Source organism: Lynx rufus, unplaced genomic scaffold (assembly GCF_022079265.1).
Source record: "Lynx rufus isolate CCGP_SWC_20201006 ecotype Redwood Valley unplaced genomic scaffold, mLynRuf1.p SCAF_4, whole genome shotgun sequence".
In the NCBI taxonomy this organism is placed as follows: domain Eukaryota; kingdom Metazoa; phylum Chordata; class Mammalia; order Carnivora; family Felidae; genus Lynx; species Lynx rufus.
In genome coordinates, this window is record NW_025814856.1 from 18,871,548 (window position 1) to 18,889,409 (window position 17,862).

General features: G+C 56.1%; 1 protein-coding gene across 3 annotated transcripts in view; it reads right to left on the reverse strand.

Moving 5' to 3' along the window:
• Positions 1–10,826, reverse strand: part of CACNA2D2 (calcium voltage-gated channel auxiliary subunit alpha2delta 2) — a 141,909-nt gene extending 131,083 nt beyond the window's left edge. For all 3 annotated transcript variants that reach the window (XM_047095875.1, XM_047095874.1, XM_047095873.1), the window contains exon 1: positions 10,612–10,826. In XM_047095875.1, the coding sequence (XP_046951831.1) occupies positions 10,612–10,826 (215 nt within the window). The remainder of the gene's footprint in view (positions 1–10,611) is intronic.
• Positions 10,827–17,862: the final 7,036 nt, after the last annotated feature.

The window sequence follows — 17,862 nt, forward strand, 5'->3', positions numbered from 1 at the left end:
GACATGCCCTCTGTCTGTATCTTCTCAGTACACCCACAGCCTCCAAGGACTCAGGGGGTACTACAGGCCCAGTGAGACAGCCGGCACCTGTGAAACTATGCCCCAAGGAACTCAGTCTGATAAAAAGAGGCAGCCCTTGGAGAGGAACAGTTGTGAAGAGTGCAGGGGCGTGGGGGCACCCCGAGGGTCCTGTGGTCAGGGGACTGCCTGGAGGAGGTGAGTTACAGAAGGGCTGTATGAGGCTGTGGCTGGGTGTTCTGAGTACTGGGGTGTGAATCCTGCTTCCATCACTCACTACCTGTGTGATTTCAGCATTACTCAGCCCTGCTGAGCCTCAATTTTTTTTGTCTGTGAAATGGGAATAAAAATGGATTAATCTCATTGGATAGGATCCATGAAATATATCACCCAAGGCACAGCTCATAGTGACTGATGATGTAGTTAAAATAACTACTTCCTTGGGGCGCCTGGGTGGCGCAGTCGGTTAAGCGTCCGACTTCAGCCAGGTCACGATCTCGCGGTCCGTGAGTTCGAGCCCCGCATCAGGCTCTGGGCTGATGGCTCAGAGCCTGGAGCCTGTTTCTGATTCTGTGTCTCCCTCTCTCTCTGCCCCTCCCCCGTTCATGCTCTGTCTCTCTGTCCCAAAAATAAATAAACGTTGAAAAAAAAAATTAAAAAAAAAATAACTACTTCCTTAATAAATGTTTCCTTGAGCATGGACAGCCCCCCCCCCCTTCCCTCCCACCTTCTTCCTCACCCCTACTCCACGTTGAGGCCTCTGGTCTGGTCCTGCAGCAGAAATTGCCTTCCTATTTTCCATTATTCCCCGCTTCTTGCTAACAAAACCCAAGTCTGTAAAAATCTCTCCCACCTCCAGCCCCAAGGTGACCCCATCCTTTGCTCAAGGGTAAATCCTGATTAGCTGGAGCCAATCACAATGCACCTTCCCTACTGCCAGTGATTGGTTTACAGTAGACATGTGACCCAGCACTAACCAATGAGGTGCGAGGGGAAGTTGGCTAGGGGCTTCTGGGCCAGGTTTTCTAGCCTCTTGCGAGGAACCCAATAACCCCTTTACTCCAGTTGTCTGATACCTCTAATGCCTGGAGCTATGGCAGCCATCTTGTTGTCATGAGGGGCTTCAGCCAAGAACAGCCCCACTAAAAATGAGGCCAGCCAGGCAGACTGCAGGTGAAGACTTGGTCCTCAATGACAGGCTAAAGACCCACCTCTGGGCTCCCTGGCAGAAGATAAAGGAACTAATCATGATGGAAAAAGTCATCATGCTGTGGTTGCCACGGTGGATACAAAAGCTGCCTCTTTTCCTTGCAGCCAAATACACTCTTCAGACTTGCCTTTTGAAGGCATAGTGGTCAGCTCCACACCTACTCCATACCAACACAGGGTTGTCAGAGAGGCCCACAGGGGTAGGGAGCCAGAGGAGGGCATCAGTCAGAAGGGCTCTTGGTCTCAGTACTTGGGATGAGCAGACCAGTACGATTGAGGGATATGGTGAGCAAAGACCAGAGCTCCTACTAGGACCTGCAAGTGGCTCTGCCTGGCTGGAGTCTGGATATTCACAGGGCTAGTGGCCAGAGACAGGAGCCAGCCCAGGCAGTTCCTCAAATGCAAAGTTGGGAAGGAGGGCTCTGCCCATGGCAGGCTTCTGGGTGCAAGGTCATAGTTAACCCTCAGTAGGAGGCACTGCAGCATGCCTAGGGGGTCCAGGAAAGGAAGGGAAGACTCCCAGGTTCTCACCATGCCCACCTGGGCCACAGCTCACAGGGGGAAGGAGAAATGTCCATTTGTGAGAGTCCTCAGCACAGAAGCCTGTTTTGCCAGCTCATTTCTCTTTTCTAATAAATGAAGTTGGGGGCAGGGCTGAGGTAGGTTGTTTTGTTGTTTGTTTGTAGGAACCAGTGGCAGCACCAGGCCTGACCTTTAAGGCTTCAAATGCAGCATTTCAGGCAGCGCCGGCAGGCAAAGAACACGGGCTGCAGAGGAAAGTTATCGAGGCTAAAATGCCACGTCAGGCTGGAAACTCGTAGCAGCAGGGACCTCTGCCCATCTCAGGATGGGCGGCCCATTTTTGCCCATCTGGCAACAAAGCTGTCCTTCCTGAGGGTACCCAGAAAGCCCTGCTGACTCTAAAGTGGCATGGGGGCACCAAGGTGTGTCCCAGAGGAAGATCAGGAGCTGGGGCCTCACACCACACAGGCGCCTTGCTCTGTAGGACTTGCCAAAAGAGGCCTCAAATTGCTCCTGCATCCCATGTCAGGGATGTTCTTATTATGAGAACCAGTTGTATGTCATAGTGCAAGGACGGCTAAGTGGGGATCATTCTTTGAGCAGCCTGTATTGAGCACTGGGGACTGGGTCCTGCCCACAGGGTGTGTGCAGCCAGAAGACACAGAGCGGGGGCCGGGGGTGGGGTGGGGGCGAGGCTCCTCTCTGCAGCCTCAGACAGCAGCTTCCTGGTCTTACAATGGAGGTGTCTGGGTCCCCAGGGACTTCTGTGGCTGGGCTATGTCCTTCCCAAGAAAGGGAACCATGCAAGGCCCATACTGCCCAAGGAGATAGTCCCACCCAGGCACCCTGACCCCACAGGAACCCTCACTAGCCCTGCAGGCTCCAGACCCCTTCTCAGTCGCTTCTGTCCTTTGCGGAAGCCTCCTCCTGAAATGCCGAGGACACTGGGCTGTCCCAGCACTGACAACACAGGCCCTGAGAATGCCAGGAAAGCAAAACTAAATAGTTCTCTTGGACATCAGAACCCATCAGATCAGGGGCGGAGCTGAGCTGGGCACACAGCAACCCCAAAGGTCATAGCTCAGCACACGGCACCCAGACAGCTTGCTTATGAAGACTCGGTAGACAAAAATTCATCTTTGAAAGGAAGAGATCTGGCTGCAGATGCCCCAAATAGAGGAACATGTGGAGATTATCAAGCTGAAGGTATTGTACCCCAAATCATTCCCACAACTGACTGCACAAATATTTTCCTGGGGGTAAGAACCCCAAATCAACAACAGATGCTCCAAAGGATGCCAGTCTCCCTCCCTTCCATGTGCAGATGAGAGGCACCCGCTCCAAGAGGGGAAAAATGCCAGCCCAAGGTCACACAGCAAGGGTTTCCACTCTCCCTCCACCCCAACCTCCATGTTCAACCTCCAGATTCTCCACAAGTGGAGGGCTGTTTGCAAATATGCTTCACTTCACAATGGACTCACCAAGCTTCTCTGAGTCCCAAGTCCTCCAGTGCATCTAAATACCATTCAATTTGCAAAAATGTGAATTACAAGGACACAGCCTGTGTGTTTCCTTCACAGACTGTCATCGCGCCAGTTGGTAGATGATCAAACTTTCCAGATCAGCCTTAACTCAGGCTGTTCCTGACATAAAAGTTTGCAAAACACTGGTCCTAACAACCAGGCTGCTTTATTTCCCACTGCCAGCATTTGCCCAGCTCTGGCATTAACTTCAAAGGCAGGTGCAGGAGGGGGCCATTGGGAGCACATTCTGGGTACAGAGAGATAAACCATGCATATGCCTGCACGTACATATGTGCACACATGCACAAGCACACCCTCAACTTCGCATTCGTATGCACACACACCAACACCTATGTACACATGTGAACGTGGGCATGCACACACACCTGAGTATATGCACACAAACAACATGCAAGCATGTGCACACCGGGGCACACATGTTCACACACACCCAAACACATGTCTTCATATACAAATGGACGTTTACACAAGTGAACACAGCTAACACACATGTGCAAACACATACAAGAGGACACTCTTAGACACTTCCATTCACAAGATTACATGTGCACACAGGCCAAGGCAAAGGCCAAGCACAGGAGGAAAGACCCAAAAGCCACAAGTGAGTCTCTGGTGCTCGCAGGGCCCAGCTGTGCAGGGGGGGTCACGGATGATGGGAGAGGTTCCTGGTACTTGGAGTGCAGACCTAGCTGGACTGAGAATCCTCACAGGTCAGGATCCACATGCCCTCATCATGCACTCTCTGGGGTCAGGCCCATCCCTCAGGACCTTTCCTATCCCAGTCCTGTGAGGCACCACAATCAAGGGAACTCTATTTTACAGACAAGGCTCCAAGACCCAGAGAGGCTGAGGAAGTTCCCAAGGTCACACAGCTGGTGAGAGGTGTGGCAGAGCCTCAGTAGCACCAAGCAGGGGACTCATTCAGAAAGATGTGGCCAGCAGGGAAGGAAGGCATGGAGGTGGGAGCCAGGGACCCATGATCTCAGGAGGGCAGGGAAGAGAAGCAGAGGGGCAGCTCCTCCCTCTCGTCGCCACTCCTTTCCCCTTCAATTAAACAGTCCTTACCAAGGTGGGGAGAGCTGGATAATGATCAGCAGGAAAGACTTCCCGTGCCCCTCCCTCTCTGCTAAACAATTAGGTTGATTAGAGCTCAAAGTGGGTCAGTCGGAGAAGCAGCTTCAAGACACCCAAGGTGTGGCCAGAGGCCAGTGGGAGGTGCAGGCTCCTCACACTGGAGGAGATGAGGTCTAGCTGGGCTGGGGGTCAAGCCTCACTCCGTGGCTAGAGCACAGTGTGAAGAGGAGTGGGAAGACCCTGAACCTATCTTCTGAGGACACGAATGTCACAGTCAGAAGAGCCCTGGAAGAGAGGAAACTGAGGCCCAGGGGGAGGAAGGGCCTTGTCCAAGGTCACCACCATGCAAGCTACCCAGCTGAGAGGATTGGGCTGGAATTGCCTTTGACAGAGGTCCCCCCAGGACCAGACCCTCAAGTCTCCCATGTGAAGATTCCCTTCACCTAACCCCAGCTAGACAGGGTCTCCTACTCTGTGAGGTCCCTCCCCCCCACCCAACAGGCTCAGGCACCAGCACTAGCAGCCGCCTGGAGCCAAGTGGGCCAGACCAGCCTCAGAAGGAGAAGACCTAGCTCAGGTGAGAGAGGAACTAGATGGTCCATGAGCAGGATCAGGCCTAGGGAAACCAAACCTGCAGCCTAAGCCCCACAGTGGCAGGGCAAGGCAGAGCAGCCCTGCCCCCAGGTCCTGCCCGCAAAAGGTCAGGCTCAGATTGTGTGGGCCTGAATGACAGCATCTTTGACTCCTTTTCAGTAGCTCCAAGATATCCCCTTGGGGAGTTTGCAAGCCCCCCAGGGGCAACCCAATCCATTGGTGGTCACCTGCAGGGCTAACTCTCCCCCCACCAACCTTAGCCACAGGCAGCTCGGAAGGCTCTTCAGGTTACATAGGACAAGAGAGGAAGGGAAAAGAAAAAAAAAGCAAAAACCACACATGCACCTCCCTCTGGGAATACGAATATTGATCCTGTAGCTTCTTGTTTAGACAGTAGGCACTGGAGGAAAAAAAACCAAAAAAAACAAAAACCTAACCTGACATGAACAGAAGCTCCCCAGTTGGCTGAAGGAATATAGCCAGCAGTGGGAAAGCCCCCCACCCTTGCCTTTATGGTAGCCTAGACCCTGGTGTTCCCTCCTCCTGCCTAAGGCCCTGAGCCTACTCACTTAAGGACACAGGTCACCAGTTCCCGAGGCAGATCTCAAATCTAGAAGCCTGCAAGGACAGCGGCAGTGTGCGGGAAGAGGAAGGAGAAAGAGACCGCCCCCTACCCACAGACAACAACCTGCCAGATGGGACCCATGCCACAGGCCTGCCTACTTTGACTCTCCCAAACCTCCAGCTGCCCTTTGAATAGCTCCCCAGCCCCCCAGATCCCACCTGTCTGTACAGCATGAGAACTTGTAAGATCTATAAGATCTGAGTCCTCTGAAGTCCCCTCAGTGCTCACAAAACTGCCAAGGGACTAGAGGATCCAGTCTCAGGTTTCCATTAACACCCTCATGCCCCTTCTCTCTGGAATCATACTGGAATCTGGAGGGGGTGATGGCATCTTGGCATCTCAAGATAGGAGTCCCTCCTACCCACCCCTCCATTCCAGGCTGTCCTGGCCTATGACTCAAAGCTTTGGAGAAGAGGAAACTCTGAGTTGGGGGGCCCCATGATCACTTGTGTACGTGTGGCAAGGGATGGAAGTAGGATGGCAGTGAAGGCTTGAGCCAAGGAAGGCCCCCTCAAGGATGCCTGAGACCCAGAAGAGCAGAGGGATGGTGTGGGAAAAGTTATAGCTGGAAAGCCTAGGCATGCTTCGTCCAAAGACCTAGGTTTTGGTTCCCTACCCCCAATTTCCTGGGCCCAGTGTTCAGATGTGCCCAGGCCCCTGGCAAGGCAGCTAAGCATCCAACAGATTAGTCCTCTCTCAGTCCTGCCTCCAGAAGTGGTGGGGCTTTGGGCAGCACCTTCATCTTTCTGAGTCTCAGTCTCCTCATCTGTGGGACAGGCATGGGCACAGTTTCTGAGGTCAAGGTAGTAATGTGGATAAGGGTCTGGCCTGGGTTCATTGAGGGGAGGCCCACCATTAGACTGGTGGTGTCCCCCACCACAGTTAAGCTGGGCTTCAGGGAGTGAGGGAGGGAGGTGGTCCAGTGTCTGTCCCCAAGGAGCTGATACCCCATGTGGGTGGGTACAGCCTAAGCTAGTGGCACAACCCAGAGGCCTCCAGAAGCTGTGGAAACCCCTGAGGAAAGCATGCACTGATGAGAGGACACATGAGCAAAGCAGATAGGAAGACACTCAGCCTATGGGAGCAATATGAAAAGATGGGGGTGGGTGGGTAGGGGTCCGTCAGGCTGTAGCATTAGGGCTTGATGCTAATGTTTACAATAGCTGCCACGGTGTCCACCCGCAGAACCCTTCCTGCCCACCAGAGGCTACAGCCTCTTGCATGAATTCTCACCACCAGCCTCTTAAGCAGATTCTCTCATCTCAGGGAAACTGAGGCAAGGTCATCCCAATCAGAGGGTCAGCTCTGGAGGCCAATGCTTGAGTCTGCTGGGCCTACACCTAACATCCAGCAAGTCCCCAAACTGCCTTCTCCCCAGGAGCTGGCAGGGTCCACCCATACACATCTGAGGTGCCAAAAGCTGGCAGTGCCCACCTGCACACAGGCAGAAGGGAAAAGGAGGCACTGAGTGTAGAAGTGCTCACTCCACTTGTGAGTCAATCTCTCCTTGGGGACACCAGTGTGACTGAGAATCCAGAGTGAGACTCACCCACAGATTATGAGGGGACTCATCTTAAAACGGCTCCCCCCATCTTCTCAGGGGTCAGTCTGACACAGCTGGCTAGGAGGAGGTGCCCAATAAGGGTGGGGCACAGGGGAGACAGCAGCCAAGGGTCTCTCTCTTCCCAAAGCCTCCGCACCAGGAGGAATGTGAGCACTTGGCAGCCCTGCATGCCAGTGGTAGTGGCAGCAGGCTGTGAAGCCTCGCCCCCTCCCTCCTGCAAAAGCTGCGGCAGGTCGTTGGGGAAATGGGGGACCCAGATGTGTGATGTTGCTTCCCTCTAATAGAGAGAGTCACAGGGAGGTGAAGGCGCGGGCTCAGAGGCCCAGACAGACACACGTCACCCACCATTAACCGTAGCTAGACTGACGCATGCCCCGTCGTGGGCACTCAGGAAAAGGAGCACGTACTCCAGCTGTCATTAATCTGCTGGGTGGGTCCAGACCCCTCAGGCTCTCAGTTCCCCACCCACCCGCTGCCAGAGGAAAGGAGGTGCTGGTCAGCATCATCACGGGGGCAGAGTGGGGCTAAGAGGGTGCCGCCAGCCAAGCAGCTCAGCCTGGCGCTCCACCCAGCACTCAGCCAGGGCCCCACAGAGTAGGGGACAGAGAAACCCAGGGATGCTGGAGAACAGGGGACAGAGGTCTCACAAAAGAGGCGGGCAGGGCAGGGTGGGCACGGAGCAATGAGAGGGATGGGCAAGGAAGTGGAGAAGGAATGGGGGTGGGGGGAACCCAAGAAGGGGGCCAGGGAGGGGCCAGGAGACAGCGGGAGAGACGCAGGGAGAGGCAAAGCAGTTGCCCTCGGCAGCAGTGGCCATTCACCGCTCACCATTCCTGGCCGTGGGTGAGTGGAATTGGAAACAGGGAAGCAGATGAAAGGGAGAGTGTGCTCTGACTCCTCCTCCACCAACTTCACCTCCAAACACATGAGTGCACGTGTGCACACACATGTACTCGTGTGTGGCCTCCTCCAGGTGGGGTGAGGGAGGCCCCCGCCCCCACCTCAGCCACCAAAACCAAAGCCCTGTCCCCACTCCAGCGGCAACTCCTCTGTCCTCCTTGATCCAGCGGCAGCCTCGGTCCACTTCGCCTAATGGGGAGAGGGCCACGCTGCCACAGCAATTATAGAAATAATGGCTACCGAACCCCAAACCCACACTGGCTTAAAACCCAGAGGCTTGAAGACCCGAGCCCCGTCACTCTGCCAGACGCTCATGAGGAAATGATTTCCTGCCTAGGGCCCCCTCCACTGAGGGGTCATCACCTCGGTGCCATGACGCTGAGGCCCCCACTTCCCATCTCAGAAAGCCACCTGTATCAAACTCTCATTCTAGCCTGGCCACACTGACCCAGAAGAGTTCAGGGAGGCCATCCACTCCCAAGCAGCCCCACAGCAGCCGCCTTAGCCTTTCATGTTAGTTCAACAAAAGCCCCCACCAGCTAGCCATGGTCATGCGGGGGCCCCTCACTCCATTCCCTCCCCTTCCTCCCTCCAAGGATCAATGGGCATCCGCATCTGCGGGACCAGGGCAGTTGAAGGGCGCTGGCTGTCACGGTAAATCCTGTGTGTCATTGTCACATTAGTCACTTCCCTCTAGACCCTCAGAGCCGCGCAGCCCCCACCCCACCCCCGCTCTCATTCTCTAATTACGGTTTGCAAGACATGTCCCAAACCCTCAAATTAGCTCCAACTCTATCGACAACAGAAGAGTGTCCAGCTGGAAATGTGCTGCTGCCATCACACCCGCCTCATCGTCTTCTTGCTGGGGACAAAGTGACAGGTGTCCACTCTGGTCAGGGTCTCACACTGTCCTTCCAACGGAGACCCATGCAAGCCCAGCAGCCATCTGACCCACTGCAGGTTGCAAGGAGACGGGGCAAGGTGGAAAGAGGTGAAAAGAGACGTCTATTTAAACCTTCATTCAAGGAGCTACGAAATGGCTAGGGGAAAAATATTGTGGCTTGGCTTTAAGGAAAAAAGAACAACAAAAAAATAATGCTTCTGCTCTTTTTAAACATTGTGGTTTAAGTCCGTTTTCATCACGGCAAATCAAAGACAATGCACCCAAAAGCCCTGAACTTCCATATGATTCTCCTCTCCCTGCACACCCCCAACACACACACACACACACACACACACACACACACACACACAATCCAGACGGTTGACAGAGGACACGTCCGTGCGGCACCTGTAATTTGCCAACTGATCACCCGCCTGAGCACAGCCAGGCTGTGTGAGGAAAGAAATGACGAGATGAAGAGACACTCAGAGCAGTGCCTTTCCCGAGTTTGTTTTTCCCTCAACTGGGAGAACCTACAAGCTGGAGTCCGCAAAACCAGGGGCTCCTACCCTTGGGCAGAAATGGTCTAATGACGCAGAGTCAGCCTCTCCCCTTCCCTGAAGCCAGCACCTTCCCCTTGGCCACTAGCAGCCCAGCTACTTATTTCCCAAACCCCAGGCCTGGCTACTGGTGAAGGAGTTCAGGGACAGGTGGCTCCACACTCCTGGAGACAGATAACAGACAACAAGGTGGTCACCATGGCCCAAAGCCACAGGGGCAAGAGGAGTCTGGGCACTGACATAAGTCTGGGGCATGGTGCCCACAGAGATAGCTGTTGTCCTAAAGGCCACATGCACTGAATACCCGCCCCCCACCCCCCAGCCCCAAATACATCTGGCCAAGCTCACCAGAGGAGGATGCCCAAGTTTGCGGGCTCTTGGGGACGGAGAAAAGGCTCAGAAGGACCATGAGAACCAGCAGAAGCTGGCAGGGCCAGGAGATGCTGTTCCCTTGTTGGTAGCAGCAGCAGGGGTGGGCAGGGTTCTCCCTGCCATTCACTTTCGGCCCCCACCCTAGCACCTTCACCTCCCAGTTGGGCTCTCCAGGGGACCCTCTCCTCAGGTGGAGAACAAGGGACACCGACCCCCTCTGTGGCACCGGTCACAACAAGGTGCCTGCATCCTCTGCATCCAGCCCTTCCCATCAAAGGAAAAGGGCAGTGAAGACAGGTGTGGAGGTGTCCCCCACCTCTGGTTCAAAAGCGCCAGGTTCCCACTGGGGAGGAAACGTGGGGCAGACGCGCGGCTCCAACTCTGCCGGGCAGGGGTCGCTGGCCGCCCCCTAACCGAACCTCAGGTTTCCCTCTCACCGGGACAGCGCAGGCAAACTCGGAACCCCTCACCATATCCCAAGGCTTGCAGATCTTGCTTTGCCCCTTTGGGGGGTTGGGGGGAGAAAGGGCACCGCGGGGGAAGTTTCGCGACGCAGACAGAAGCACCGGGACCACGGCTGCCCGCCCTGTGGTTTTGGGGCCGCCGCCCCCCCCGTGCAGCCGGCAGCTGGACCCCAGCGCCCCCGCCCCCGCGCGGGGCGCGGGGAGGGACTGGCGCGTGCCGGGGGGCGGAGGGGCGCGCAGGGCTCGGCCGGGGTCCCGCGGCGGGCCAAGGAGGCCACTTACGTGTGCTGCTGGGGGAAGCTGTAGGCAGAGGCGCCGGGGGCGGCGAACAGCGGTAGCAGCAGCAGCGGCGGCAATAGCAGCAACAGCGGGCGCGGGGGCCCGGACGGCGGGCGCCGGGCGCCGGGGCCGGGCCGGGGGCCGTGGCCGGGCCAGGGGAGCGCAGTCCGCGCCGGGCCGGGCCGAGAGGCGCCGCAGGTCCGAGCCGGCACCGCCATGTTTCCATTCAAGATGCGGCGCCGCGGGGAGGGGGGGCGGCGGCGGCGGCGGGGTGGGGGGGCGCGGGCGGCGGGCGGCAATCCGGCCTCTCCGCCTCCTCCGCCTTCGTCGCGCGGGGCTTCCGGGGCTGCACCGGCCGCAGCGCCTCTGCGGGCTGCGCGCCGCGATCTCTCCGCCGCGCTGACTCGAAGCGCTCTGAGCGCCCGGTCCGGGACCGGCGCTCAAATAGCGGCCGCCGCCAACCTGCCGGCGCCGCCCTCCCCCCCCTCCCTCCCCGACCGGCCCGCCCCCGCGCGCCCCCGCCGCGGCCACGCGCCCGCCCGTGCCCGCGCGCCCCTAGTCCCCGCGCGGCCCCGAGCCGGCTGTGCTGGCCCGCGCGGCCGAGCGGAGCCCGTGCGCGCGCGTCCTGCGCCCCAGCCTCTGGCAGACCTCCCAGTGCGCACCTCTGTGCCCCCAGCCTTGGACTCCGTGCCCCTCTCTGCGGCACCCGCGGAAGAGTTCCTGGCCCCGCGGCCCCTGGCAGGCGCGTTTGTGACCCTTCTGGGGGCTCGCGACCTTCAACAGGCTGAAGGCCTGGAGTCACAGGTTTAATGGTGGAATGGCAGACTTCAGCCAGTCTAGAGAAGAGGGCAGCGGTGCTAAAAGCACACCCCCAGTGGCTCCTGCTACCTGCAAGAGTCCTGTCTCAGGGGACTTGGATCCCCACGCCCTGAGAGGAAGAAAGAGCCTGCGTCTCCTGGCTCCCTGAGCTCGAACACAGGTCCAGTTGCACAGTTGTGGGGGACCGAGAATGTCAGGGTGCAGCCCTCTAAAGCCACTCATTTACTTCCCTGGCCTAAGCAGGCCCAGTGTGCAGACTAGCCCCAAACCCCAGGCCCCAAGGCTTCCAGAGCCTGTATTTAGATTCCTCCAGTGCTGGGAAGCTCACTCCTGCTCAATCCAATCATTTCTTGTCCTTAGGTGCCTGGCTCCTCCCTGCTGCAGGGAGAAGGTTGGGGCTGGTGTGGCTTCTGACTCTGCAGCTTGTGGGCCTCTCAGAGCCTCAGTTTCCTCCCTTGTGAATGCTTATGTAGATGCTTAACCCCATTTCTGGAATGAAGTGAGCATGGGAGTGAATTGCTTGGTAGACTGAAACACTCTTGGTTGGGAGAGAACATCTGAGAGATTCCCCTGAAGTTGCCCCTGGAACCCTGCCCCTCCCCCTGCACAGATAGGATGGGAGAATGCTTCCTGCCAGCCAGGCTTTGGGGCAGGCCTCTATAGCAGTCACTGCCCACAGATTCTGTGCCTAAGATGAGGAATGGGGAACAGTAGCCACCTGGGCAAGAGCCCCCACTTCATGATTTCTGGGTGAGCCTCCCATCACCCACTCACAAGTCAGCCTGAGGAGGACTTAATGTTGAGGAGGGAAGAATAGTGGCCCCTGGACTAAGGAGGGCAGAAGTCAGGGGCTGGAAATAAGGCTCAGGATAACACTTACTAGCTCCCCAGTCCTGCCTGGGTTGTCCCACACCTGCCCCACCCTCACAAGCCAGGGCTTGACAAGAGGACAACTTTGAAGTTTCCCCCTCCCCTGACCTGAGTGAGGTTTGCCAACAGGCTCCAAACTCTGAGGCCCCGAAAATATTATCAGGGGAAGGCAGTATGGTAGGCCCCAAGGCCCTGACAGGCCTGGGGCCTGGTGAACAGGAGGGGCATGGTGGACTCTGGGAAGCCAAGCTAGACCAGCTCTACAGGGACAAGCGGGGCTCTCACCAAATAAGATGCCTGATTGTGCCAGATGTCACCACTCCCACCTCTGGATAGGGCAGTCCCACTAGGCTAGACAGAATGAGGGGGGGGAGTTCCACACAGAAAAGTCAACAAGCCCTGAGCTAACCAACCCCCTCCCAGCCCCTCCTGCTGATACCTATCTCCAGCATCTCTGTTTCCCCCATGTCCAGGGCAGGATGGGCCCATGGTGTCTTTCCCCATCTATTTGATGGATAAATGTCTGTGCGGGGCTCCAGGGAACCAGCACAAAGGGCATTAGCCTCCTGGGTGCCCTCTGGGGTTAGGTGGGAACATTCCCAGGGCAGATTCTGCAGTGGCAGGATAGGAAATTTCAGGGGCAGCCTCTCTGTCCTTCAACACCAGCATGGCAGGACTGTACCTGAAGAGTGTCCAAGCCATCAGGCACCTGTACCCAGGCTGGGTGCTGTGAGTGGGCATTGGTAGTTGGCATTTCAGTTCTAGCTGCCACAGATGTGCACCTAATTGAGGCTGCTGGCGCAGAGGGAAAGGCGGGAGATTTTGGTTGACAGGCCGTTAAAGGAAGACAAATAAGGAGGGGAGGTAATTAAGAGTACACGGGTAGTAAGAGTTTACACATTCCAACTTCTGAGGCTCACAACATCCTCGGTCTCCTGGCGGCTGGCTCCAGCCTCAGGTTAAAATCATGGGAGGAAAAATCAAGCCTTCCCAGGAATAGGGGGGCTTCCATGGCAGGCACATTGGTATGTTTGGCAGTAAAGGTGTGGGGCTACCCACCTGGCCAGAGGTGCCTGTATTGAAAGACATAGGGTGGCAGGGGCACCTGCCTGTAGCCTGTAGAGAGGGGCCAGCCATGGCAAGGGACCTGGCAGGTGCCAGTTCTGCATGTGGGCTGAGGGGAGGTCACCTCAGCAGACCAGAAGAAACTGAGAGGTCTTTATGGAAACTCTCCTATGTGCCAAGCAAGTCTAGGCTTGTTTATGCCACATAAGGTAGGAGGAAGCCCATCAGGAATGTCTGTCCAGGACACCTGGGGCAGTAAGATCCTCACTCCAGCATGCTCACCTCCAGCCTCCGTCTCATCACCCTTTTTCACTCCATTAGCCAATGGGCTAGACGACTCTCTGTTTTCTTTCCTCCTATGGTTCCTTCTACTAGGAACACATTCCCTCATCCCTACCCCTTGAACCCAGGATATTTATGGGCCCATAAATGCCATTTATGCTAGGAAGCTCTCCTGGGCCCCACCTCAACTAGACAGTCCTCCCCATTCCAGTCCCCAGGGCTCTCCTATCACCACTTCCCAATACACACACACACACACACACACACACACACAGCCCTCAGCCTCCACCTTGGATTCAGGAAAATACTTGCATCCCAGACTCTTGTCACACTGGAACCTGAGTCTCCCTTGTCCCTGTCACTTCCTCCACACTTCCAGGGACCCACACAGAGCCTGGCCATTGGGAGAACACAAGCATTGTTGACATAAGGACCTCTGGGTGGCATGTCCAGGAGCATGAGGTAGAGCGGTCTAGTCTGGGCATGAGAAGTGAAAGCTTTGGCATCAGATATCACAGGTGATATAGGTAAGTCACTTTGCCTCTTCTGTTTCTTTGTCCATATAATGGGAGACATGATACCCACCTGGCAGGAGCAGTCTGAAGACCCAAAGTATGTAGCACCCCGATGGCAGGACTTGGTACTCAGCAAAGGCCTAATGAAGGGAAAACACAAAGAGACTCAGGCATTCCCAGGAAGAACAGGTCCTCCTTGCTGGCAGGCAGGGAAGATTTCCTAAAAAAGGAGGAGGGATTCCAGCTTGGCCTCTCAAGATGAGCAAGAATGGATTGGGCATATTAGAGAGGGAAGGAAGGGAGACTTCCCAGAGCTGAGCATGACCTGAACCAGGACCCACCCTTCTGAGCCCCATTGACCCAGCTCTTCCTCTGCTTGTCCTGGCAAGTGGCCTTCTATAACAGGAGGCTGCCCCACCTCATTTAGCCCCCTCTGATGTGCCTATTCTTTGCCCCCTTTAGGCTGGAGTCAAAGTTCCCTAAGGGCCCCCAGCCAGGACACCCTCCATGTATGGGCTGACTGCCAGTGCTCACACCTGCCAGTGGCTACTTTGGCTCACTCACTAGCTCCTTGGGGACATCTAGGGATGTGATGGTCCCACACGTGCCTCTCCCTGAACATGGTGCAGATGCAGCATGGCCTCCAGATGCAATCAGGCAAGGATCCCATTTCTAAAGGCATTAAGAATCCTTCAAGGATCCTCTGCACAGTTATGACCCTCAGTCTGCTTAGTGCCATTTATTGTAATAAATGGAAGGGGCTGGGGTTAAATCCATTCAGGCAGAGTAAGCTATCACTTCCTGCACATCAAAGTCAGGGCCAAGTCCTAGGTTACAGGCTATTGGAGCCTGTAGGACCCCCTTGTTAGACAGAAGGGGAAACAGAGACCCAGAGTTGGGAGGAGATTTGCCAGAGGCCAGTCAATGATCAGTGTAGATCAGGCATGGAGCTTCAAGTCTGGAGACCTAGGTTGTCATCCCATATTTGTCTCCCCAAGACCAAGAGTGACGCTAGTCACCTGGGCCTTGGTGTCCCCATCATGGCCTCTGGTATCAAGAACCCAGCACAGTTCTCCTGGGGAACCCAGGCCTCCTGGTACTGCAGTGGAAAGACCTCCATCATCACGAGGGACACTGAACTCAGATTATTTGACTGAAAGAGGACACTAGTTAATTGGATAGGTTCTGGCAGGTGTAGAGGCTTGATCCTTGGCCCATGGGAACTCCCCACTTAGTGGGGAAATATGACACAGGAAAAACACAAAGAATACCTCAAACCATGAATTATGTCCTGTGGGTGAAACAGAGCATGCGGTCACTCAGCAATGTAAGGCTTGGGTAGTCAGGGAAGGCTTGCTGGAGGAAGGGGTCGTGAAACTGGCACAGAAGAACTGGGAGGGTTGGATGGATGAGTAGCTGGAGGTGGAGGGAAGAGTGTCCCTGGCAGAGCATCTGAGCAAAGGGCTGAGGCAGGATGGAGCCAGACTTTTACATGTTGCCATGAGGAGACTATCTGCCCAAGCTCCAGCTTCTTTCTCCCTGGCCCTCTTCACCAGGGGGAGGTGGGACCACAGCCCCAGAGGGAGCTCCTGGCAGAGGCAGTGAGGCGGATGGCAGGATGGCACGCCCTCACAGGCGGCGTGGAACAAGCCTCGGCTCAGAGGTGACGATGAGCCAGGATGTCAGAACAGCCTGTTCGCCACTGCACTGAGATTCCAGCAGCCAAGGTGGCCTCATCCTTAGAGAACATCTTTGGTTGTGTGAGTACAGGGAAGCAGTGTCACCTTCACTGCCCAACTCCCCTTACAAAGCTCGAGTCCTCCCCACTTAGGCAGGATGGTGATGGACATGACTGCCCAGCCAGAGGGCCTGCTACCACCGGGAGTCCCTGTCTTGGTGGTTCCCATTCCCACCAGCAGCTGTTCTGGGCAGTCTGCAGTTTTCCTCAGAGAGATCTGGTCCAACCTGCTCCTTTTACAGATGAGGAAGTTGAGTCCCAGGAAGGGGCAGGACTTGTCTTAGGGTTGTGGTGGGCAAAGAGACTCGGGCTGCAGGCTAAGGCCTAGGTTCTGTCCTCCGTGCCCCTCCCAGGCCCTGGGGCCTTCTCAGAACCCCTCTTGGGAGGACCCTGACCTGAACATCTGCCCCGGGGGAGTGGAAGGCCCCTGGCACCGCCCCTGTGCCCCACATGCAGTGGTGTGTGTGGCACGTAGGCCCAGATACTGGGTTCGCCCCCTGGCCCTGGGGCCTTCATCCCATGGTGGCAAGAGAAAACGAGGACAAATAAAAGAGAGAAATTCTCTCCTCGGAAGAGCGTTAGGTGTCTGAATGGCTTCCAAATAAATAAAAATCTCCTCAGAGCCCCTGGCCAGCACTGACAGTGGCTCTAACTCTCCACGAGACATGTTTTTCTGCCTCCAGGTGGAAGTGAAGAGTGTCAGCGGTGGGCTAAGTCAGGCTCTGACGGAGGCTGCCTTCCATCACCGCCTAACGCCCCATCAGCAGAATGGCCACGGCAAATTGCCTCCTCTGATAGCCGCCCCTCCAGGCCCTCGGAGAGTGGAGACAAGTGGGTGCTGGCCTCCCCCACCAAGACTGGGAAAGAGAAACAACCTGTCTCTAACTTGCTCATTTGCAAATGAGGGAACTGAGGCACAAAGGGCTTTGGCAACTTGATGAATGAAACCAGCAGGCCAGGGATGTGTCTCCTGAACGAGTTAGCTCTGCTCAATGTGAGCACAGTGGGAAGCCCGTTTCCTAACTGGGGTCTCTCTGAGGGCAGGTCCACGCCTCATGCCACCCACCTTCCCCTTCCCAACAGCAGAAGGCACTTGAATGAGGGCAATAAGTACTGATGGTACATGAAGTGGCAGGAGAGATCAAGGCTAGACCCCAGGAAGTAACTCTTGGAGCAATGGGCTATGGAAACTCCCCGAGGAAAGTCCTTTTGCTTCTTCTGCTAAAAGCATCCCTTGGCTTTTGCCCTTCAACCTTTTAGTGGATTAGCTTCTGCTAGGTGGTTGACAGGAGGGCAGGACACAGCTCCACCATCACTTAATTTAACTGATGGCTGCTGTTCCTGCAAGGGGCACTTAGCACTTCATTTGTTGAGCCTGGAAGATGGATGAGGCTAGGTTTACTGAAAGAGGTTGACGCTGTGGGAGGTGGCAACATGGCCCGTAGGAGCAGTGTGTTGTGAGAGGCTGGAAGGCCCCAGAGAGGCTGCCTTGTCCAATTTCATGAGGCCCCTGCTTTCCGGAGCTGGTGCTGGCACTCAGGACCCTCCCCGTGAGTTCCTTGGACACCAGGCAGGGGGGAGAAGGGAGGCTTTCTGCCAAGAACTAGTCCAGCTTTTCCATTAGCACTGGGTATGGATCTCTCCACTCTCAGAAGCACGGTGCCATCTGCAGCCCTCGCCGTTCTCTCTGGGCTAGATCCTTCAGGACAACTGCCTGTTCCAGGGTCTGAGGTGAGGTGGAGCAGAGAGCAGAGAGTAGGAAGGCATGGACTTCTCTCCCTCGCAGATGGGAACAGCCTGGGGACATAGATCGCAGAGGAGCCATTCTCAGCCTGGATCTGGAATTAGCCTCAAGCATAAGTCAGGTGCACTTAGGATTCAGTAACTACCTAGGCCCTTGGAGGAGGGTATTTTCCAACCCAGTCCCCTATGAAATCTTCAGTGGCACTGACCCCAGGGGGAATG